This window comes from Corythoichthys intestinalis, chromosome 17 (genome assembly GCF_030265065.1).
Source record: "Corythoichthys intestinalis isolate RoL2023-P3 chromosome 17, ASM3026506v1, whole genome shotgun sequence".
Classification (NCBI taxonomy): Eukaryota; Metazoa; Chordata; class Actinopteri; order Syngnathiformes; family Syngnathidae; genus Corythoichthys; species Corythoichthys intestinalis.
Genome location: NC_080411.1, coordinates 3,335,880 through 3,359,088, shown reverse-complemented (window position 1 = coordinate 3,359,088; position 23,209 = coordinate 3,335,880). Strand labels below are relative to the sequence as shown.

The window sequence follows — 23,209 nt, the reverse complement described above, 5'->3', positions numbered from 1 at the left end:
TTACTTAAGCAGAGGGACTGGTACACGAGGGCGTGGAACGGACTTGACTTTGGTGAAGACGGACAGAGACATAGACAATGACGCAACAAGGAGTGAACAGAAAATGGGAGCTTATATACACACAAGCAGACAAGGGGTAACGAGACAACAAGGAACAGGTGAGCACAGGAGGATAGTCTAGGAGAAGGCACATCAGGTGAAATCAATGGGCAATCACAGGGACAAGTCACACTAGGAGAAAACAAACACAAAACCTAACAGTATAAGTACTGTATTTGTTTATTATGACAATAAATCCTCAAGATGGCATTTACATTATTAACTTTCTTTCTGTGAGAGGGATCCACGGATTGAAAGACTTGTAATTCTTAAAGGATAAATGTGACTTTGTATATTGTGACTAAATATTGCCATCTAGTGTATTTGTTGAGCTTTCAGTAAATGATACTGTAGCCATTTAACTGTTCTGGCCAAATGCATGATGGGAAGTGCAACCATGACTGTGTGTACTGGTACCAATTGATATCTTCTCTGCTTTGGGAAATAATATAGGGTGTTAAGAAAAAGATCAATTACTACCTTTCTTACCCACATTGCTTCCCACGACATTTCTAATCATAGGGAGAGGGATTGTAAGGCTTTAGCCAATTAAAAAAAGGCTCCAAAGGCTGCCAAAATTCACTCTACTCATTTTACGCTGCCTTTTAGCTCTATATATATAGTAGGTAAAATGGCGCCATTACAGATTGAACGCGACAATGCGTGAGTGAGTGGGCTCCTCGCAGTCTAGGCCAAGAGGCTGTTCCGCCGTCTCGTTCGCCACCAAAGTCGTCGTCGTCGTCTGATCGACTTTAACCTCCCCTATCTTTGGTTTGTCGTCTCCCGACACTTGTGAGACGACGATGAATTCCACGCACCGTCCGAGTGTGTTGACTAGATTTAAGAAAAATAATCTCATTACGACATTATAAATTTGCTGTGTGACAAACATATTTTGCAAGTGAGATGATCTGTTTTTCATTCTTGAAACACAAACAGTCACATTGGCCCTTTGATCTTATGACGGCAAAATTGAATCTCCTCATTCATACGCAAAGGTATCCAATGAGTTTGATAATAATCCACTTACACAGGTTTCACCTACTTACGGAGGTAAACAATGGAATGTGTTGTCGCTCAGGTTACCTCCTGATCGGCAGCGACGTGAAGGTGACTGGACTTAAATTTGCGGTGCGGCAGGCCTTGGTGGAGGTCCTTGGCCACGTTGACCGCGCCAGGGGTGCCCTGAGAGTTCTTTTGCACCTGGTCAGAATACACAACATTCTTCGGAGTAATTTCCTCACATAAATATCATATCACTTGTTCAGGTGGAGAAGTCTTTGCAGCGTATCCACAGTGGGCACAGTAACCCCATGTATACATCGCAGCAGAGCGTGGACAACAAGGTTTGGTTTTTCCTTCCTAAATCAAATCATCATTAAACAGAATTTTATGTTGACATGGGTTATTTTGTTCTGACATGGACATTAGCTTGGCCACTGTGCATACGCAGAGTTTGAGGGAAGGCAGGCAGGCAGGCAGGGCACTGCCCCCCCGTCCCATGGCCAATAAATGTCATTGCATGTAATTGATTTTGCTATATATGAATTTAAAATAAAGACTTAGCCGGTAAAATCGTGTCTATTAAAGTTGTAAAGCAGGGGTCCCCAAACTAGGGCCCGCGGGCTGGATACGGCCCGCCTCCACATTTGTTCCTGAACAAATTTATTTATTTTCAATAGGGTTATTTATCTCCTGGCTTTTTTATGTGAAGAACCCAGAGAGGGTTATTTGGTTATTATCTATTTAATTAATAGTGTCTATATGATATGATATGATATGATATGATATTATTTACTTTTGCGAAGAATCCAGAAAGGGTTATTTGATTGTGGCCTTCCGAAAAACAATAAGTTTTTATATTTAGGCCAGGGGTCCCCAAACTACGGCCCACGGGCCGGATACAGCCCGCCTCCACATTTGTTCCAGCCCCCTGAGCAAAAATTATCATTATTATTATTATTTATTTTTTTTTCAATAGGGTTATTTATTTCCTGGCTTTTTTATGTGAAGAACCCAGATAGGGTTATTTGGTTATTATCTATTTAATTGATAGTGTCATTATTATATTATATTATATTATATTATATTATATTATATTATATTATATTATATTATATTATATTATATTATATTATACAGTGATACCTCAGCTCACGAACATAATTGGTTCCCAGAAAGTGTGTGTAAGGCGAAAAGTTCGTCTTCCGAACATTTATATCCCATAAGAAACCATTAAAATGAGAATAATCCGTTCCCAGGTCCCCATAAAACATAATTTTCTACTAAATAAGCCTTAAAACTACACAAAAATATACCTTATTTTCTTTAATGTCTTCTTAGGCTTAACACTAGCCTGTGGTGGGGTCTTTTTCGGTCCCATAATAGCAAAAGTACACTCAATATGGTCCAAAATGTCTATCAAACACAAACCATGTCCGCACTCAACGAAAGGGAGGGGACAAACTGGGACGCCGTGAGCGTGCGTCAGCTTCTCGTGGCGCTGTTCGACCGCGTGGTTTGGTTCGTCCGCCGAAAACTAGTTCGTCAGCAGAGACTATATGCTCGCGGATTTAATGTTCTTGAGGCAAAAAGTTCGTGAGCTTAAGCGTTCGTGAGCTGAGGTATCACTGTATTATATTGTATTATATTATTATTATTATTATTTACTTTTGTTCTGTGAAGAATCCAAAAAGGGTTATTTGATTGTGGCTTGCTGAAAAACAATACGTTTTTACATTTAGACCCTGCTGCAATCGTCACACCTTTTCTGTTACAAACTGACCCCGGCCCCTCATCAGAGAAGGGAAAAGTTATGTGGCCCTCACAGGAAAAAGTTTGGGGACCCCTGTTGTAAAGCAATAAAACAATGGAATCAACAAGAATCCGACAAAGTATTTCATAATGTGTCAAAAAATATTTTTCCGAACAGATCATGTTACTAGCACCTTAGAGGTGGTCCTTTAGTTAGCCAAAACTACCCCTGAAGAGGTAAGATGGATATTTAGAATTTCTTTAAACTTAAGATTTCACAAACGCTACAACTGAGTTCAAACCGAGGATTGAACACAAACAGTGTCAAGATAGATACAGTGGTATGAAAAAGTATGTGAACCTTTTGGAATTTCTCACATTTCTGCATAAAATCACCATCAAATGTGATCTGATATTTGTCAAAATCACACAGATGAAAAAGCAGTGTCTGATTCAACTAAAACCGCCCAAACATTTATATGTTTTCATATTTTAATGAGGATAGTACGCAAACAATGACAGAAGGGGGGAAAATAAGTAAGTGAACCATCACATTTAATATTTTGTGGCCTCTCTCTTTTGCAGCAATAAGTTCAACCAGACGCTTCCTGTAGCTGCAGATCAGTCTGGCACATCGATCAGCACTAATCTTGGCCCATTCTTCTCTACAAGACCGCTGTAGTTCAGTCAGATTCCTGGGGTGTCTGGCATGAATCGGTGTCTTTAGATCATGCCACAGCATCTCAGTGGGGGTCAAGTCTGGACTTTGACTTGGCCACTCCAGAACATGTATTTTGTTCTTCTGAAACTATTCTGAAGTTGATTTACTTCTGTGTTTTGGATCATTGTCATGTTGTAGCATCCATCCTCTTTTTAGCTTCAACTGCCTCAGGTTTTCCTGCAAAACATCCTGATAAACTTTTGAATTCATTCTTCCATAAATGATAGCGAGTTGTCCAGGCCACAAGGCAGTAAACAGCCCCAAATTATGATGCTTCCTCCACCATGCTTCACGGTGGGGATGAGGTGTTGATCTTGGTGAGCTGTTCCATTTTTCCTCCACACATGACGTTGTGTGTTACTCCCAAACAATTCAAGTATGGTTTCATCAGACCACAAAATATTTTGCCAAAACTTCTGTGGAGTCTCCAAGTGCCTTTTTGCGAACATTAAACGAGCAACAATGTTTTTTTTAGACAGCAGTGGCTTCCTCCGTGGAGTCCTCCCATGAACACCATTCTTAGCCATAGTTTTACATATAGTTGACAGTGTGCAGAGAAATATTTGATTGTGCTAGTGAGTTCTGTAAGTCTTTAGCAGACAACCTATGGTTCTTTTATACCTATCTGAGTATTTTGCGCTGAACGATTGGCGTCATTTTTGGTGGACGGCCACTCGTTGGAAGAGAAGAACAGTGCCAAACTCTTCATTTGTAGACAACTTCTCTGACTGTCGATTGATGAAATCCAGACTTTTAGAGATGGTTTTGTATCCATAAATGTGTTCCATTTGCTCGTTAAGTCGCCTTAGGCAGAGGATTCACTTACTTATTTTTCTCCCTTTTGTCATTGTTTGCATGCTATCCTCATTAAAATATGAAAACCTATAAATGTTTTGATGGTTTTAGTTCAAGCAGACACTGTTTTTACATCTGTGTGATGTTGACAAACATCAGATCACATTTGAAGCTGATGATACAGAAGTGTGAGAAATTCCAAAAGGTTCAGATACTTTTTCATACCACTGGATACATATATCTTGTAAGTTAATTGTATTGCTGACACTGTGTTTCCGGGTCATCAACATGTTTTGCCCCGCCCCCACAAATGTCAAACTCCACCTATGCCGCTGTGTTCGTGTTAAAAGGTGGGCGGTGTTCCTGGGTGGCGATCCCTGTTGTCTGCGTTGGGTTTCCGCCTGGAGCCGGGCAATTCCAGCCTCCCCGCCGCCGTCTTTTTTCCAAGGTCGGACCCTGGAGAGCGCCTGCAAAAGTGCAGCTTGACCATGCAGGCCTTGCTCGGTAAGACGAAAAGTGGCCTCTCAAGAAAGGATTAATCATTGAATTCACTATTGCAATATTAAATAAATGCAATTTCTGTTGTGGACTTTATTAGGACACCCCCACAATCAATCCCTCGTAAAGTGGCTAAAATCACACACAGGTGTATCACATCAGGTGCACATGAATTCAATTTTATTTGTATAGCCCTCAATCACAACAGATGTCTCAAAGGGCTTTACAGAGGCAATATGATACATAATTAGAAATGAAGCAACAAAGATGAATAGATACAGTTCAAGTCCTGGGTATCCCCTATCCTTAAGACCCTCCATGCCGTCAAGGAAAAACTCCAAAAACTCCAGAGTCAATTGGGAGAAAAATGAGAAACCTCGGGGAGTACCACAGTCAGGAGAGATCCACTCCCAGGACGGATAGACAGGAACCCCAGAACTGCTAATGGGAATTAGCAAGCGAAGTTACAGTCCGTAAAAATACAGTGGAGTAAAGGAGCAAGAAGAGGTCCATCTAGTCAGATGAGACGGGGGGTAGCAGCGAGGACGTCTATCCAGCCAGGGGTCCGGACAGTCAGGAGGCTGCAGCTGAAAAATAGCCCCTCCCCAGAGGGGAGGGGGGAAAGGGGACACCGGGCAACTAGTGATGAAGACACTAGACAACTAGATATTAACATTGGAAAATAGAAATAAAGTAAGACAAGTGGTAGGTAGAGTAAGAAAAGGAGATAGAACTCAGCGGCTGTACTTCCCCCAGCATTATGGCTTCTAGTGCAGCTTAGACTAAACTGTGAGTCTACTCCGACTTCAACTAGCCTAACCATAAGCTTTGTCGAATAGGAACGTTTTTAATCTAATCTTAAATGTGCAGACTGTCTCAGCTTCTTTAATACTAGCTGGAAGCTGATTCCATAAAACAGTGGCTTGGTGGCTAAAGGCTCTAGCTCCGACAGTACTTTTAGAAACCCTGGGAACTACCAGTAGACCTGCATTCTGAGATCGGACTGTTCTGTTGGGGCGGTATGGAACCAGAGCATCGGTGGGATAACATGGCCCCAACCCATTAATGGTCTTAAATGTAAGGAGGAGTATTTTAAATTTAATTCTAAACTCGACTGGAAGCCAGTGAAGTGCCTGAAGCACAGGGGTGATGTGATCTTCTATTGGTTCCTGTTAAAAGTCTTGCTGCTGCGTTTTGGACTAGCTGAAGACCTTTTAGAGAACTTTTAGGACAAGCTGCAAGTAGGGAGTTACAGTAATCCAATCTCGATGTAACGAACGCGTGAATTAATTTTTCTGCATCGCTTTTAGATAAAATATTTCTAATTTTGGCGATGTTGCGCAGGTGAAAGAAAGCCGTTCTACAGTTTTGTTTAATGTGTGCTTTAAACATGATTAGAACATCATTACCCAGTGTTTTGAAGGAGGCTTGCCTTATTTAAACTTCACATTTAGTTTGGTGTGCTCCTGACTGTTGAAGTGAGAGAAAACACCATGGTGAGATCAAAGGAGCTTCAGAAAGAAGATTGTAGGCGTTTATGAGTCTGGTAAGGGATTTCAAAAGCTCTCAACAGCATATAAAATCAGCCATTCCACTGTCCGGAAAATAGTCTACAAGTGGAGGACATTCAAAACAACTGCCAACATGCCAAAGTCTGTCCGTCCAAGTAAGTTCACCTGGAGAGGAGACTGCAAGACGCTAAAAGAAGTCTCTAAAAACCCTTAAATGTCATCACGGGACCTTCAGCGGGCTCTTGCTACGATGAAAGTGCATGCCTCCACAATCAGGAAGAGACTTCACAAGTTTAACCTTCATGGGAGGTGTGCGCATCTTTCGTGGCACGCCAGACCCACTTAGAGTGTTTGTTGCCAAAAAGCTCAATCTTGGTCTCACACAAAAATACACACGGTCCCAGGCTTCAACTGGTACCGTGTGCCTTGGTCAGTTGAGACCAGGATGAGCTTTTTGGCAACAAACACTCTAAGTGGGTCTGGCGTGCTACGAAAGATGCGCATGCTGAAAAGCACCTCATACCCACTGTGAAGGATGGGGGTGGGTCAGTGATGCTGTGGGGCTGTTTCGCTTCCAAAGACCCCGGGAACCTTGTTAGGGTGCATGGCAGCATGAATGCTTTGAAATACCAGAACATTTGAAATCAAAATCTGTTGCCCTCTGCCCGAAAGCTGAAGATGGGTCGTCACTGGGTCTTTCAGCAAGACAATGACCCTAAACATATGGCCAAATCTACACAGAAATGGTTCACCAGACCAGGGCCGGCCCAGGCCATTTGGGGGCCCTAAGCAAAATAATGCAAAGGGGCCCATATTTTTGGCCCACCATTTTGTCACAGTGTACTGTGAAACCCATACATGCAATCCAACCCATACGTCCATATTTTGTATATTAATCAGATTTTGTTGCACTGCATACTTCAAACTTCTCACCCAGAATGATTGTCAGTACTTACAGTAGCTAGCGCCAAACCTTTTTCTAAAAGAGGAAAGAAGTCAAGGAAGACATTTTATTTTTTTAAGCTTGTAATCAAGTATCAAAACTCACAAAAGTCAAATAAAGCAAACTGTAGTAAACAAAATAGAATATAAATTTTAAAAATTGCCAGATTGGGGGCCCCCTGGTGGTCAGGGGCCCTAAGCAGCAGCATAGTCTGCGTATAGGCTGGGCCGGCCCTGACCAGACACAAAATCAAGCTCCTCCCATGGCCATCTCAGTCCCCAGACCTTGTTTTGATGGCAAAAGGGGGTTGTAAAAAGTATTAACCCCAGGGGTGATAATAATTGTGACACACATTATTTGATGTCAAATATTGGTAACACTTTATAATAACTATTCGTTTTACTAGTTAATAGATCACAAGTAAACTGTTGATAAATGATTTATTGTTGATTTGTGAAGTATTTGTTAACAGTTTGTTAAGCATTTACAGGGTGTTCTTAACCTGAAACACAGTTTGTGTAGAAACGTTCCAGGTTTTTGTGTGTAATGTTTGGCATTTCTATCTTTTCGGGTTAAGAAATGCCGTTCACTTCAAAAGAAAAGGCATTTTGATAAGGCATTTTGCAGGCAGCGCTCATGTTTTACATTTATGAAAATCTGTCATAGAACCAACAAATATTTGTACTTTTCTTTGTATATTTAACCAATAAAACTTATGACCTTCAACATAAAGTATATATCGTTTTATTAAGAACCATCAACTAGATTGGGCATTTAGAATGGGGTCGACCATATTGGAACACCCTGTAAATGCTTAACAAACTATTAACAAATACTACACAAATCAACAATAAATCATTTATCAACAGTTTACTAATGATCTATTAACTAGTGAAACGGATAGTTATTATAAAGTGTTACCCAAATATTTTTTTCTTTATGTGGGATTTTTTCCCCACTGAATGAATGCACTTGTATTGAAGGTTGGATTTTTCTCTCTTTCCATTAAGGTCCCATATTATTTGAATTAAAAAAAAAAATATTAAGAAGCTAAAAAACTAGGGCTGTCAAACGATTAAAATTTTTAATCGAGTTAATTACAGCTTAAAAATTAATTAATCGTAATTAATCGCAATTCAAACCATCTATAAAATATGCCATATTTTTCTGTAAATTATATCTATATTCTGTAAAATAAATTGTTGGAATGGAAAGATAAGATATATACATTCAACATACGGTACAAAAGGACTGTAGTGGGCATTTCACTCTACTGTCATTTAAATCTGTCTATGCTGTCCTCACTCCGAAGCGTCTACATTTTCCAAAGCTAGACAGCTAGTGAACGCCGCCTTAATTATCAGACTTCTTCCTTTTTCATCTGATTTATTAATAAAATGCCCTCAAACCATTGTCCTCTTTAGACCGTCGTAAAACTACAAAAAAAAGTACACAAGCATTGCATTAGCAACAACGTTAGCTTAGCACGCTATACAGGTTCACTAAACATAAACAAAAAGCATCTCATACAAAAAATAGAACATTTCGCTTACTAACATAATATGTACATTCTTACAACAACCGTACTTACGGACAAATCTTGTCCAAGGATCATATAAGCACAACATTACAACGTAGGCGTCAGCCCGAGACGTCGTGCAGCCATATTGAACTGGCAAGAAAACAATAAACCATGTCGCAAAGCGACCACAAGAGTTCGCTGTTAGACAGCACAAAAAGCCTTGCTGTAAAACTTACCAAAAGGCAGAATACTGTCTGAGCGGGACATGTGCATTAATTGCGTCAAATATTTTAACGTGATTAATTAAAAAAATTAATTGCCGCGAGTTCACGCGATAATTTTGACAGCCCTATAAAAAACACATTTTTTTCAGGGGTGCCAATAATTATGGAGGGCACTGTCATTCTCCATACACGTGTTAACTATGGTTTTGGCCTACATGACCCAAAATGCAATGTCCATGTATGTGGATGCTTGGTCTTTGTGGGGTTAAGTTTTATGTAAATCGTCACTTGCCCTATAAAGTGTGAAGGTTTTCAGGTCATTCTATGTTGATTGTGTGTTAAGGGTTGAGTGCAGCAGCACTTGAAGCTCTTTGCAAACTTGTGTCCGCACCAGAAGTAGGAGAGCAGCTCATACACAAGGTAACCGACATCATAATGACTTGCTTTGCCGTGACTTTCATGATGTGTCCTTCTTACTTCAGTTGTATTCATGAAGCCTTTCATGCACAAATGCATTTTTTTTCTAAAACAATTTTATTACATTCATTTAGGACAGGGGTCTCAATCAAGAATTAAACTAATTTCAATAAATTGAAAAATTAAGAAACTGGTCTACATCTGTGTTGTGGATTTGGCGTTCGACCGTGTGCCTCGGGTAGTCCTGTGGGTGGTGCTTCGGGAGTACGGGGGGGCCAGCATAGGCGGATCTACTATTCAGGCGAAGTAGGCGATCGCCTTAGGCCACCAACCAGTAGGGGGCCCCCAATCAGCTGCCCTTGCCCCAAGGAGCAAGGGCTTGGGCCACCGGAGCCAGCAGCACCCCCAACTATTCGTCATATAATTATGTCAGCATACCGACCAATAAATTTTATTTATCCCTTTGGGAGAGTTCCCTCAGGGAAACAAACAAATAACAAAACAAAACAAAAAAAAAAAAGCCATTTGAATGCTGCATTTATATTACCCCCCCCCCCCCCACCCACACACGGACTATAATGGACTGTTCCACGACGACGGACTGAGTATCAGTCGCTTTGCTTCATTTAGCGCCGTATAGCTTAGCTCGGCTCCGTTTAGCATCGCTTAGCTGTTCGTTAGCTTCAGTTCGCTCTCCCGCGTTTTTCACGCCACTAAGCTCGCTATTTTTACAGCTCACTTAGTACTTTGCACGTCGGCTATCGTTTATATCAAAACGCATGAGTGAACGTGCTCTCCATGAGAGCCAAAGTGCAGTGAGGGAGGAGTTGAGAACAGGCCGCAAATGCCTCTTTTAACTTTCTTCTTCTTCACACCGAACATACACGACAGCACACCCTGTGGCAAAACAATGCAGGACAGTTCCAATCAGTCATACAATAACGCTCAACAGCTGGTTAACAGTATTTGCTAACGAAAAAAAAAAATCTGTTAGTGACACCACAAGCAATGACGAAGAATGTTTTTTTACGGAGTATAAAGCTTTCGGTTGGCGGTTTAGTGAACGTACCTCCGGTGAACATTTCAAAATAAAAGCACGTCATGTTCGTTATATAAATAACGATTTCTTGAGTAAATCCCACATACTTCAGAATTAATATTATAATATGTAGAGTAAATACTAGAGAATACAGATTCTACACTAAAAATAGATTTCAAATGACACTCTTTATGAGAAATATGATTGGCAATTAATTATTATAATTATTATACTACTAGTATATATAGTAGTGTACTATAATAATAATGCTAGAATTTTTTTTTTTAAGAATTGTTTTGAATCATGTTGGAAAGGCAAAGTCAGTGTTCTGAATCTGTTTACTTTCCATTCTTTGCACTAGTAAATGCTATCAGCATTTAACCTCATTGTTTATTTGTGATTATTGTTATTCACATGATTATTTGTACTTTATTAAAGAATTTAAGTGTTCCAAAATGGTTTTGTGAATTAATAAGCGTCAACAATTTCATTGCTAAATTAATAAAATAATAAATATTAGTCGACTAATCGTAAAACTAGTCGGCTGAGTAATCAGGAGAAAATTTGTCGTTTAGGACAGCCCTAGTGTACCGGAACATATTTCCTCCACACCCTTCTCACCGTTTTAACCCCTGACCCAAGAAGAGGGCCCCTGGGTATGTTCGCCTTAGGCCCCAGAATTGCCAAGTCCGCCACTGGGTACCAGGCCCCTTCATGAGGGCTGTTCCTGTACGACCGGTGTCAGAATTTGGTGCGCATTGCCGGCATTAAGTCGAATCCGTTCCCAGCAAGGGTTGGACTCCGCCAAGGTTGCCCTTTTTCACCAATTCTGTTCTTTTATGGACAGAATTTCTAGACGCAGCCAAAGCGTTGAGGGTGTCCCGTTCGCGGTTTGCAGCAAAGTGTGAAGTCAGAAAAGGGTGGCATACCAGCTCCCGGTCGGGGATGAGATCCTGCCCCGAGTGGAGTGTGAGGGCGCGAGGTCGACAGGCGGATTGGTGCGGTGTCTGCAGTGATGCGGACTCTGCACCAGTCTGTAGTGGTGAAGAAGGAGCTGAGCTAAAAGTGGAACCTCTCGATTTACCGGTCGATCTACGTTCCTACCCTGGGGCACTGGAAGTCACTTACAGGAGGGGGTGCTGAGGTTTTTTTGTAGTGTTTCCCATCCAAAAACAGCCGTTTCGGTCCATATTTGTTATGCTCGCGTGTTTTCTCCATACAAGCCGTGCACAGTGACATTACACACGCCGTCTGGATAGTTTACGCACTACTACTAGGCTACTTCAAAGACAGCATTCTATTTCACCTACAGTGTGTGTTGGATGGCTTACTTAATATGACAGTTTGCGCATAGATATTGATGTAAGTGTGTAAAAATGCTATAATTCAACTGCAAATATTGCAAATGCTCTACCTAGATTGAGACAAATTTCTGAGAACATATTACTTGTGGCAGTAGCAGTGTTTTCTGAATAAAGTGTCTGCATCTCAACATGTTTTCCTCCGTAGTTCCGGCAGGTGCTGGGGCAACTGCGGTCAGCCGACGGCGAGCGATCTTCGGCCCCCGTCCCGATGTCTCTCGGCGTTCGCTTGTGGAGGCTAGCGGGCTGCCATGAGTTTCTCGCCGCGCTCGGTAATGCAAACCTGACGGAAGCGTTCTCCGCCGCCACCGACGTTATCACGACAGATGGTTAAACATGTGGCAGGGTTTGACCTGTGCGAGGTGGGCCGGGAGGAAGTTCTGTTGAAGACTGGCAAGCAGGCCAACGAGCACGTCATCAATTTGGCCCTCAGGTCGCTCCTGGGTCTCTTTGGTGAGAACACATTTATTCTCTGAGATAAGGTACCAAAGTGGAATATGCATAAACAGGTTGACTGACAACTAATTTGTGTTGTCGACCAATCCGGTTATTTAATCGGATACGGGTTGAAGCATGTGCTGCGTGATCAAAATACGGCCAAATGTTCTTACAATATCTTTCCCATTTAACGCACCACATACATCATAATCCACGGGGGGGCTTCGGTGAGGGGCGGTGGCACATGCGACAAACCACAAACATCAGGGGTCCCCAAACTACGGCCCGCCTCCACATTTGGTCCGGCCCCCTGAGCACCCCCCCCCCCCCAAATAGTGTTATTTAATTCCTGGCTTTTTTCTGTGAAGAACCCAGAGAGGGTTATTTGGTTATTATCTATTATTATTATGTTATATTATGTTATTGTTATTATTAGGGCTGTCAAACGATTCAAATTTTTAATCGAGTTAATTACAGCTTAAAAATTAATTAATCATAACTAATCGCAATTGAAATCTATAAAATATGCCATATTTTTCTGTAAATTATTGTTGGAATGGAAAGATAAGACACAAGACGTTCAATATATGGTCCATAAGTACTGTATTTGTTTATTATAACAAATCAGCAAGGTGGCATTAACAGTATTAACATTCTGTTAAAGCGATCCATGGATAGAAAGACTTGTAGCTCTTAAAAGATAAATGTTAGTTCAAGTTATAGACATTTTATATTAAAATCCCTCTTAATGTATTCGTTTTAATAACATTTGTAAAATTTTCAATCAAAAAATAAAGTAGTAGCCCGCCATTGTTGATGTCAATAATTACACAATGCTCATGGGTCGCTCCCAAGCACCAGCAGAGGGCGACAAAACTCCAAAAACCACAAGTAACAAGAGGGGATTACACTGTACTCTCATTTTAATCTGTTTGAGAGGGGCATGTGCGTTAATTGCGTCAAATATTTTAATGTAATTAATTTATAAAATTAATTACCACCCCTTAACGCGATAATTTTGACAGCCCTAGTTATTATTTACTTTTGTTCCGTGAAGAATCCAGAAAGGGTTATTTGATTGTGGCTTTCTGAAAAACAATAATTTTTTACATTTAGGCACTCCTGCAATCGTCACACCTTTTCTGTGACAAATTGACCCCAGCCCCTCATCAGAGAAGTGAAAAGTTATGTGGCCCTCACAGGAAAAAGTTTGGGGACCCCTGATATACATCATAATCCACGGGGGGGCTTCGGTGAGGGCCGGTGGGACATGCGGCTGGGAAGAACTTCCATGCTGTGGTCCTACTGCCCTAAGCCAGGCTCTCCTATTTTAATGCATACACTGCACTACCCTGCCCACACAATCCCGTCATGGTGCTGGGTAATGGCTGCCAGTCAGGGACCTGGCAGCCACATTACTAGGTGGGTCCCACACTTTTTCTCTATGGCGTGGCTCCTGGGGTGTGGCCTCCTCTCTGCCTGGCCTACCGGACACGGGGGCAGGGGGTTTGGGCTCCTATCCCTGTCTGGGTATCTTCCCGGCGCGGGTCGCTGGCTGGGTGCCAATGGCTCGGCCGGGTATCGCCTGCTCCGGGTGGGGATCTTGTCCTGCCCCGGGCTTAGTGGGCCCTGGCGGTCCCTCGGTGTGCCGTGTCAGTTGGTTGCGGTGGGCTGGGTAGGCGGATGGTGGTGGGCGTGGGGAGCGGTGGCCCGTCCCCTCATCCCGTCCCTGAAAGCCAATTGATGGGGTCGCGGGTGGTCAGTTGGATCACCCAGAATCCCAGGGGATGACGTTTGCCCCCTTGCTGATGCTGCAAGAGGAGGGATGGGCTGCGCTGGCTGGCGAAGATGCAGGCTGACTAACTAGACATTCAATAAGAAAATGTCACACGTTGCCGGGACTGGAGATGGGGCGGCTTAGGGTCGGTCGCCAACGGGCTTACACTCACAAGGAATTCACACAATTACTGGGTTTTAGATCACAGAGCTGATTTGTGTACACTCTACCCCTTTCAATCACTTAGCTTATAGACTCCCCCGTCCCTTTCTTTCCCTGGTCAACAGGTCCACCCCACATGGTGTCAACCGGAAATACTTCTAGCTGACAATAGCACCAACATATTAATAGTTAGTGTAGGCGTTCAATGTATTTCTTGTTGTTGTTTGTGTTTCTTTTCTTCTGTTCCCTCATAACCCCTTCCTGCTCACTGCTTTGTCATAATAAACGAGGTATGTTGAATGATCACAATGGGAGTATGTCATACTCTCAATGTGAAACATTAAAACTGTTCAGACCAACCGGACGCTTACACTTCCATTCTCTGTGTCAAACAGCTGAACAGGACAGGTTTAAAAAAATATACACTGTATATATATATATATATATATATATATATATATATATAAAAGAAAATGTCACACATTCTGCATACATACGGAAACTGGCAATTGTCTTGTCATGTTAGTCATCTAAGACATGTTTTTAGTTCCTCATCGTCATGTCATCGTCATGAAAATTTTTTTCGTCATTGTTGACGAAAAAACAATGCTGTGTTGCTTAGCCATTTCTAGGGTACTGCCTTAATTCATTGCCTGCTATTGACAGGCTAGATGTCCAATTTATTGGAGGTCTGGGAGGGGTGAATGAACAAATTTCATGGTACTTTTATGGCAAAAGTGAGTGCCATTGGAAGGGTTAAGCTACAGAGACAATGAGCATTAGGCTAGGAAAATGTATTTCTCTGGCAGCAGCATTCTGGATTAGCTGCACTATCCTGACTGATTTTTTGTGATAGATATTTATATAGTTCGGCTGACAAAATGGCTGTGTTCTCTTTCAGACCACACTGACCTTTGTATGCGCCCGAACACGTGCGACTCCTCATCTCTGGAATCTCTCTCACCATCCCCAAAGCCGTGTCCAACTCGTACTCCTTTGCCGCCTCGACCGTCCTTCAATTCCGCAGTCTGCCCGGAAGCACCGTGCGGCGACGCCGTCTCCGTCTACAGCCTCAGCTCCCTCACCTCCGCCCTCAGCTTCCCGCCCCGGCCCGAACCCGCAGGAAGCGACGTCGTCAGCTCTCAGGAAGTGGCGGAGACTCCTTGCCGTGCCGGGCGAATGACCCGAGAGACGGGTGATGAAGACTACCAGGGCTACGCTATTATCAGCAGCGAACCTCTGAGGCCGGGGGACTGCGACGTACCAACTGTGGAATGTGACGGGGGAGAGGATGATGGACGGAGGTCTTCTAATACTTCGGTACCGGCGTCTCAGAAAAAAGAGCCCCCGCCAAAAGTTCCTGCCAAGCCACGACACAAGCCGGGAATGTAAGTATAAGAACCTTTAGCCAAAATCTGCCTCGAACCTGGGAAAAGACTGGGAATATCCCCAATCCGATCATTGGATCAGAACATGAGCCCCGATGTCGTCCTTTTCAGGTGATTGGACTCGGGTATAAAAGATCAGGTTTTTAAGATGAACAGTATTTCGTTATTTTTTTAATTTAAAATATTGTCAAAAGAGCGGATCGTAGCTGAGTGTGAAGCTGTTGGGATGAAGTTCAGCACCTCCAAATCCGAGACCACAGTCCTCAGTTGAAAAAGGGTGGCGTACCCGCTCCAGGTTGGGGATGGTATCCTGCCCCAAGCGGAGGAGTTCAAGTATCTTGGGGTCTTGTTCACGAGTGAGGGTAGGAGGGAGCGGGAGATCGACAGGCGGATCGGTGCAGCGTCTGCAGTAATGCGGACTCTGCACTGGTCCGTAGTGGTGAAGAAGGAGCTGAGCCGAAAGGCGTAGCTCTCGATTTACCAGTCCATCTACGTTCCTACCCTCACCTATGGTCACGGGCTGTGGGTCTTGACCAAAAGAACAAGCTCCCGGATACAAGTGGCCGAAATGAGTTTCCTCCGCAGGGTGTCCGGGCTCTCCCTTAGAAACAGGGTGAGAAGCTCGGTTATCCGGGAGGGACTCGGCGTCGAGCTGCTACTCCTCCGCGTTGAGAGGAGCCAGCTGAGGTGGTTCGGGCATCTGGTTCGGATGCGTCCTGGACGCCCTCCTGGAGAGGTGTTCTGGGCATGTCCTTCCGGCTGGAGGGCCCGGGGATGACCCAGGACACGCTGGTGAGACTATGTCTCTCGGCTGGCCTGGGAACACCTTGGGATCCCGCCGGAGGAGCTGGTTGAAGTGGCTGGGGAGAGGGAAGTCTGGGCTTCCCTGTTCAAGCTGCTGCCCCCGCGACCCGAAACCCAGAGCTAGCAGAAGATGATGGATGGATGGATGGATTGATATTGTCAAAAGAACCAAAAATGTCTGTTTTGTACTTTGCAACATCGCAAAACGGCAAGAATAGCAGAGACAAAACCACCTACTGGAGAATTTAATGCTAGCTGTCATTGTCGACGAAAACAACACTGCCTTGATCAAATATTTCTCTTTCCAGTCCATCCTCTCAGCGCCGCGCGATGGCGGGCAAAGGCGAGACCAGCGCCGACAGCGTTGTCGAGTACCAGGACAAGTGGCGTGTCGCAGAGGGACAACTTGACCCTCGAGACCTGGCCCGCAAGATCATGGAGGAAACCCGAGACTGCACGCGAGTTGCAGAGAGCCCGCAAGGGAGCCCCGAGCGGCGTTCTCTCTCAACGCCCGCCACCCCGATTCTGAACAGGAGGGCGCAGGCCTTTCAGCCTTCTGAAACCAGTGCCTTCAGCAGGCTGCCGAGCAGAACCGGTCTGGCCCTTAGTCCTCTCTTGCCAAGACCTCCGCGCCGATCCTCCTCCCTGCAGAAGCTCGTGCCATCATCATTTCCTCATTGTGTCTCTCCACCTGGCGAGGAGGTCTACCTTAAACATTCATCTGGCAGCGAGTCCCACCAAAAAACATCAAGCAGAGAGCCACGCCTCAAGTCATCACCTGGTCAGAAGTCCCAGCTCAAACCTTCACCTCAAAGTGAGTCCCAGCTAAAACCATCCGGTGAGGAGTGCCACGTCAAACCTTCACCTCATGGTGAATCCCAGCTGAAAGCACCTGGCAGAGAGTCCAACCTCAAACCTGTATCAGGGGGCAAAACCCAGGTAAGACCACCTGGTAGAGAGTCTCTCCTTAAATCGCCAATGGTTATTAAGTCCCATCTCAAACCTTCACCTCAGAGTGAGTCCCACCTAAAAGTACCTGGCACAGAGTCTCACTTCAGACTTTCATCTGGGAGCAAAGACCACCTAAACCCACCCAGCAGAGACTTTTACCTCAAGCCAATCCCCGGCAGAGAGTCCCAGCACAATTCTCCACACGGGAGCAAGTCCCACCTCCAACTACATGGAAGTGAGTCGCATCGAGAACCCGCTTCTGATTCCAAATGCTTCGAGGCGGCCCGCAAATACGAAGGCGCATCTCCCGCTAGCTTTCTTCCGGGAAAGAAAATGAGCAGAGTGCAAAAAGACCTTCTGGGTTTGCTGGACCTCTCGCCGCGACATGAGCCCGGCGAGGGTCCGGAGCATCTCAACAACCGTGCCGGTACCAAAGCGCCCTTTGCATCCAAACTTCCCAAACCTAGCAAATTTGGCTACAAATTTCTTGCAGGTCATTTTATCCCTTCGTCAAAATGTTGACACTTTGGTGGCCGTGGTGACTGTTAGAACGTGATGTTCTGAGAAGGCTATGGTTAAAGTCAGTGATGTGAAAGCTTTGGTTGTTCGGTAATAAATGTTGGCATGACTGAAGTGAAAAAGAGAAAAGAAAGTTGATGAAGATATCTTATGTCTGATGAGTACATTTTAGAGGCACCAGTAGTATTCAAAATAATTCAACCCCCACTGGAGTAGCAAATTTGACATTTATTATTGATGCTATTATTGTCAGATTAAATTAAGATTTGCAAAATTGACAAATGCAATTTAGATTATAGCAATGGTTTTGTAAACAACCTTTTTTCATGCTGATAAAATTACCGTATTGGCCCGAATATAAGACGGCCCTGATTATAAGACGACCCCCTCTTTTTCAAGACTCAAGTTTGAAGAAAAGACTTTTGAACACCAAATTCATTCGTATACAGAAAATAATTACAGTACATCTGAAGCAAATGATTATAACTAGAGATGTCCCGATCGATCGGGTCCGATCACGTCATTTTCAAAGTATCGGAATCGGCAAAAAAATATCGGCCATGCCTTTTTTTAATATATATACTGTATATATATATATTTTTTAATTAAATCGTTTTCTATTTGTATTTAACGTTACAGACATAATATGTTTCACTTTCCAGAGTCTTCAGTTTAGGCTTAATGTAGTGTTATCAAATTTATCCTAATAACGGCGGTAATTAATTTTTTAAAAAAATGTATCACGTTAATATATTTAACACATTTAATGCATGCGCTGCACGACCCACTCACGCATTGTCACGCTCAATCTGTAATGCTGCCGTTTTACCTATATAGAGAGATAAAAGGAATTTTGGCAGCCTTTGGAGCCTTTTTTTAATTGGCTAAAACCTTTTAATCCCTCTCGCTATGATCAGAAATATCATGGGGAGGAATGTGGGGAAGCAAGGTAGCAATTGATCTTTATCTTAAAACCTTAAGTTAATTGCCAACGCAGAGAAGATATATCAATTGGTAGCACTACGCACAGTCATGGTTCCACTTCCCATCATGCATTTGGGCATGACTACAGTATCATTTACTGAAAGCTCAACAAATACACTAGATGGCAATATTTAGTCACAGTATACAAAGTTGAGGTTTACCCATGTTGACAATTACAGGCCTCTCTAATATTTTCAAGTGGGAGAACTTGCACAATTGGTGGTTGACTAAATACTATTTGCCCCACTGTAAAAGAGGTGTCATTCAACTAGTTGTCAGTTGACATATCATCACAAATGTTATGATAATATTATGTAAAACTTGAAAAGTTACCTAGTGTTGCTTTAAATGTACTTGTACTCGCAGTGGGTCCTGGTCTTTGTTTCAACTGATCCAGCACAGAGCTTTTAACCAACGAGGTTTAAATGGAAACAAGAAGCACTTGACTGCAATCAACTGATTGCACTTATAACACACCAGATTGGTGAAAAGTAGGGCTGTCAAACGATTAAAATTTTTAATCGAGTTAATTACAGCTTTAAAATTAATTAATCGTAATCAATCGCAATTCAAACCATCTATAAAATATGCCATATTTTTCTGTAAATTATTGTTAGAATGGAAAGATAAGACACAAGACGGATATATACATTCAACTTACGGTACATAAGTACTGTATTTGTTTATTATAACAATAAATATATGGCATTAACATTATTAACATTCTCTTAAAGTGATTCATGGATAGAAAGAGTTCTTAAAAGATAATGCTAGTAAAAGTTATTGAAATTTTATATTAAAACCCCTCTTAATGTTTTTGTTTTATTAAAATTTGTAAAATTTTCAATCAAAAAATAAACTAGTAGCTCGCCATTGTTGATGTCAGTAATTACACCATGCTCACTCATGGTACTAACCCATAAAATCAGTTGGACCCAAGCGCCAGCAGAGGGCGATAAATACCAAAAAGCAAGTAAGAAGCGGACATTACACTGTACTGTCATTTTAATCTGTTTGAGTGGTGCATGTGCGTTAATTGCGTCAGATATTTTAACGTGATTAATTTAAAAAATTAATTACCGCCTGTTAACGCGATATTTTAGACAGCCCTAGTGAAAAGGTGTCCTCTTGATGGGTTGCAGCAAAAACCCGAACTCACAGCGGCCCCCTGTGGAATAGTTTGCCCAACCCTGCCTTAAGTTGTTTCTTTAGAACAGAGGTTTCATTCAGGTATTATAAAACACCTGTAGATGCTAACGGAACCATAGCGAACAATATTTTATGCAGATTTGAAGGGACTGCGAAACTGTTCCTTAATCTAGATTGTTAATTGTGCTTAAAATGTCCGATATTTTAAATTTAAACAATTGTATTTTTTTTTCAGCACAATGTCATCTGTATGAACTGTTATAATTACACTGATACTGTACTATTCTGAACTGTAACCTAGACATGACCATATTAAGCCAAAAAAATACACAAAAATCCTCAAATTCTGACAACAAAAATGTATAGAAACGAAACATCAACTGTCCAAAGAGCATGAGTGCCCTCTAGTGGAGAAAAGATTTCCTACCATGAAATTAAAACGATCATATCTCAGTTTTTACATCTATCGGTGCCAAATAAAAACTGGGAGAGAAGTTGAAATCTGCGCTTTCGAGTAATTAACGTTGACGTTTTAAAAATTGGTGTACTTAACTCATTGTCTGCCACTGACAATGATAGACTTTCAATTCATTTAAACAGAAAGAACTCGCATTGAAACTAAAGCTCATGTTTCAGGGTTATTGATGGCGTTAGACGTTCAATCTGCAATTATTATCACTGTTTTCTGAGTGAATCTCGGATCCATGCGGGCTCCAGTAGGTCTCCTGCAATATTTGCGACGACTGTGGTGTAATTCAATGGAAGATTCATCTGAAAAATCCACCTTTTGCTACAAAACAGTGAAGTTTGTTGGTGGCAAAATCATGGTCTGGGGTTACATCCAGTATGAGGGTGTGCGAGAGATCTGCAGGGTGGAAGGCAACATAAATAGTCTGAAATATCAACAAATCTAAGCTGCCTCTTACATTCCTAACCATAAAAAGGGACAAATTCTGCAGCAGGATGGTGCTCCATCACATAATTCAATCTCTACCTCAAAGTTCCTCAAGGCAAAGAAGATCAAGATCCTCCAGGACTGGCCAGCCCAGTCACCAGACATGAACAGGATGAAAGAGGAAGCATGGAAGACGAAACCCAAGAATGTTCATGAACTCTGGGAGGCATGCAAGACTACTTTCTTTGATCTTCCTGATGACTTCATTAATAAATAATATGAATCCTGGCCGAACCGCATGGATGCAGTCCTTCAAGCCCATGGAAGTCATACAAAATATTAAATTTGGATCTCACAGCACCACTACTTCATTTGCTTATGTTATGTAACATATTTTTGTATTTGAAGTACATTTTTGGTTCAAATTTCACACTACTTTCTGTAGGCGACAATTTTTGTCTTGCCAAAATTTGACCTTTATGTCTTCATTAAATGGCAAATCTTTTTTCAGTGAAACAAATGTATTTTTGTACATTCAACATCATTTGTGAAGGTCTTAGCTTTCACATGAGCCATTTCTGAAACCAATTGAATAATTAAAAGTCAGGTTATTAGCAATTGTTTCTACAAAATGGATAAGCGACAAGACTTTTCAAGACTGTATTTTGACTGGGAGAGGTAGGCAGTGAATGATGGCTGTCATTCCTGTTAGTCACAAATTATTGGACGTCAAGTGCCGTCAATGGCAGCTGATGAGACAACTGCTTGAAATTATTTCGTTTTTGTTCACTTTTTTTGATCATTTTGAATTTTCGGGCACACAAAATGCTCACTTGAGTGATGAATTATTCCGTTTAAAGGTAATGATTGAATGATGCGCTCAGCCAATTGGACGTCCCCCAGAGGGCGGGTCCAACTTGTTGACTGCGCTTTCTGTTTTCGCCTGCCACTGCGCAGGCGCAGACCGGCGAACGAAGATGGTGCTCATCAAGGAATAGTGAGTCTGACGTGTTGATTTTTTTCCTCTTCTAATCATCGCTTTGGCCCATTTTCATCAGTTTAAGGGCTTAATTGCGTGCGCTGAAGACGCGGCATATAGCGACCGGTGTGCATCGCCGGCTTCCGCGGTCCGTGAGCCTTAAATAGGCAGTTTGCTAGCGTGCTGGGCAACGGACGTGCTTAACGGGACACCGGTCTTTTTAAGGCGTTGCTAGTGAAAAGCTACCGCTAGCTGGCTGGGCGGCCAACAAGACGCCGCCGCCTTCAACCCCTTTAGCGTGGGCGCTCGGGCGCGCTAACCCCGCTAACATGGGCTAACCGGTTAGCATCCTGTTATAGCCCAAAGTGCCGTAATGTTAAGCTTTTGAGGAACAGATTAAGGCTCCCTCGGATTTAGCCGTATAGGCTGGAAGGCTAGGTCAGTAGCAGCTTCCCTAGCCCCCCTCAACGAACGGAGACATTTGACAATAGCACCAACTAGTAAACGAGGGTCCGTTGACGCTTTGTCCGAGAAGAAGGCGGCTGCTCCGGCGGCACTCGCCTGGCACTTGGCCCCTTTCATGTGGGGCCAATTGTGGTAACTGTTACACGGCTAATCTGTAATGCACCGGAGAGCTTTAGAATACATGAAACTAACACGACATGCGGCTAACTAGATGATTAACTTGCTAATTTAAAGTTAAAGCTGTTTGAAGATGGTCAACTGAGTTCACCAAAGAACAACCGCAGATACAAACTACGTTTCAAACAATAAAAAGCAGCATTTTCAATGGCGCAGGAAACCAATCAAAATTGTCCCCTCTGGTAAGGTCAACTCCTTTATTAAGTAAATGATCATCAATAAACCAAGTTTTCTCCTAATCATTCCTATGTTGTAAGAATGCACAAATGTTTCTAGGGTTGCCAACTCCCTGGAAAAAAAAAACAAGGAACCAACCAGCTGGCCTGATGACGTTTAATTAAACCCTTTATTTTTTTGTGCATGTTAAAAGTAAGTTTTCATTAATTAATGTTATAATATGTTACTCCAACCTGAATTATTTGGGTACACATTTGAGTGATAGAAGCACATGGAAAAACAATAATTATCAGCAATGTATTTTAAATAGAAAAAATACGAGAATAAAATAAACATCATTGTGCTTGATTTAAAAAATATTTAATTATTACTAATATAATTAAGGTCACACTTTGATGGTTAAAGAGTATGTCATGCCCTGGGAAAATGTTAATATTCCATCATTTATCCATAAACGCAT

At 42.5% G+C, this 23,209-nt stretch overlaps 2 protein-coding genes across 4 annotated transcripts in view; both read left to right on the top strand.

Annotated features, from left to right (window-relative positions):
- Positions 1-21,301, top strand: part of ttc28 (tetratricopeptide repeat domain 28) — a 56,850-nt gene extending 35,549 nt beyond the window's left edge. For 2 of the 3 annotated variants that reach the window (XM_057819679.1, XM_057819678.1), the window contains exons 25-32: positions 1,181-1,305; positions 1,368-1,445; positions 4,720-4,873; positions 9,411-9,487; positions 12,033-12,156; positions 12,230-12,337; positions 15,163-15,649; positions 16,762-21,301. In XM_057819679.1, the coding sequence (XP_057675662.1) occupies positions 1,181-1,305; positions 1,368-1,445; positions 4,720-4,873; positions 9,411-9,487; positions 12,033-12,156; positions 12,230-12,337; positions 15,163-15,649; positions 16,762-17,926 (2,318 nt within the window). In that variant the 3' untranslated portion in view covers positions 17,927-21,301. The remainder of the gene's footprint in view (positions 1-1,180; positions 1,306-1,367; positions 1,446-4,719; positions 4,874-9,410; positions 9,488-12,032; positions 12,157-12,229; positions 12,338-15,162; positions 15,650-16,761) is intronic. The other variant, XM_057819680.1, reaches the window with a different exon arrangement.
- A 534-nt stretch (positions 21,302-21,835) lies between these two features.
- Positions 21,836-23,209, top strand: part of pitpnb (phosphatidylinositol transfer protein, beta) — a 37,730-nt gene continuing 36,356 nt past the window's right edge. The window contains exon 1 of the mRNA XM_057819362.1: positions 21,836-21,948. Within this exon, the coding sequence (XP_057675345.1) occupies positions 21,929-21,948 (20 nt within the window). The 5' untranslated portion in view covers positions 21,836-21,928. The remainder of the gene's footprint in view (positions 21,949-23,209) is intronic.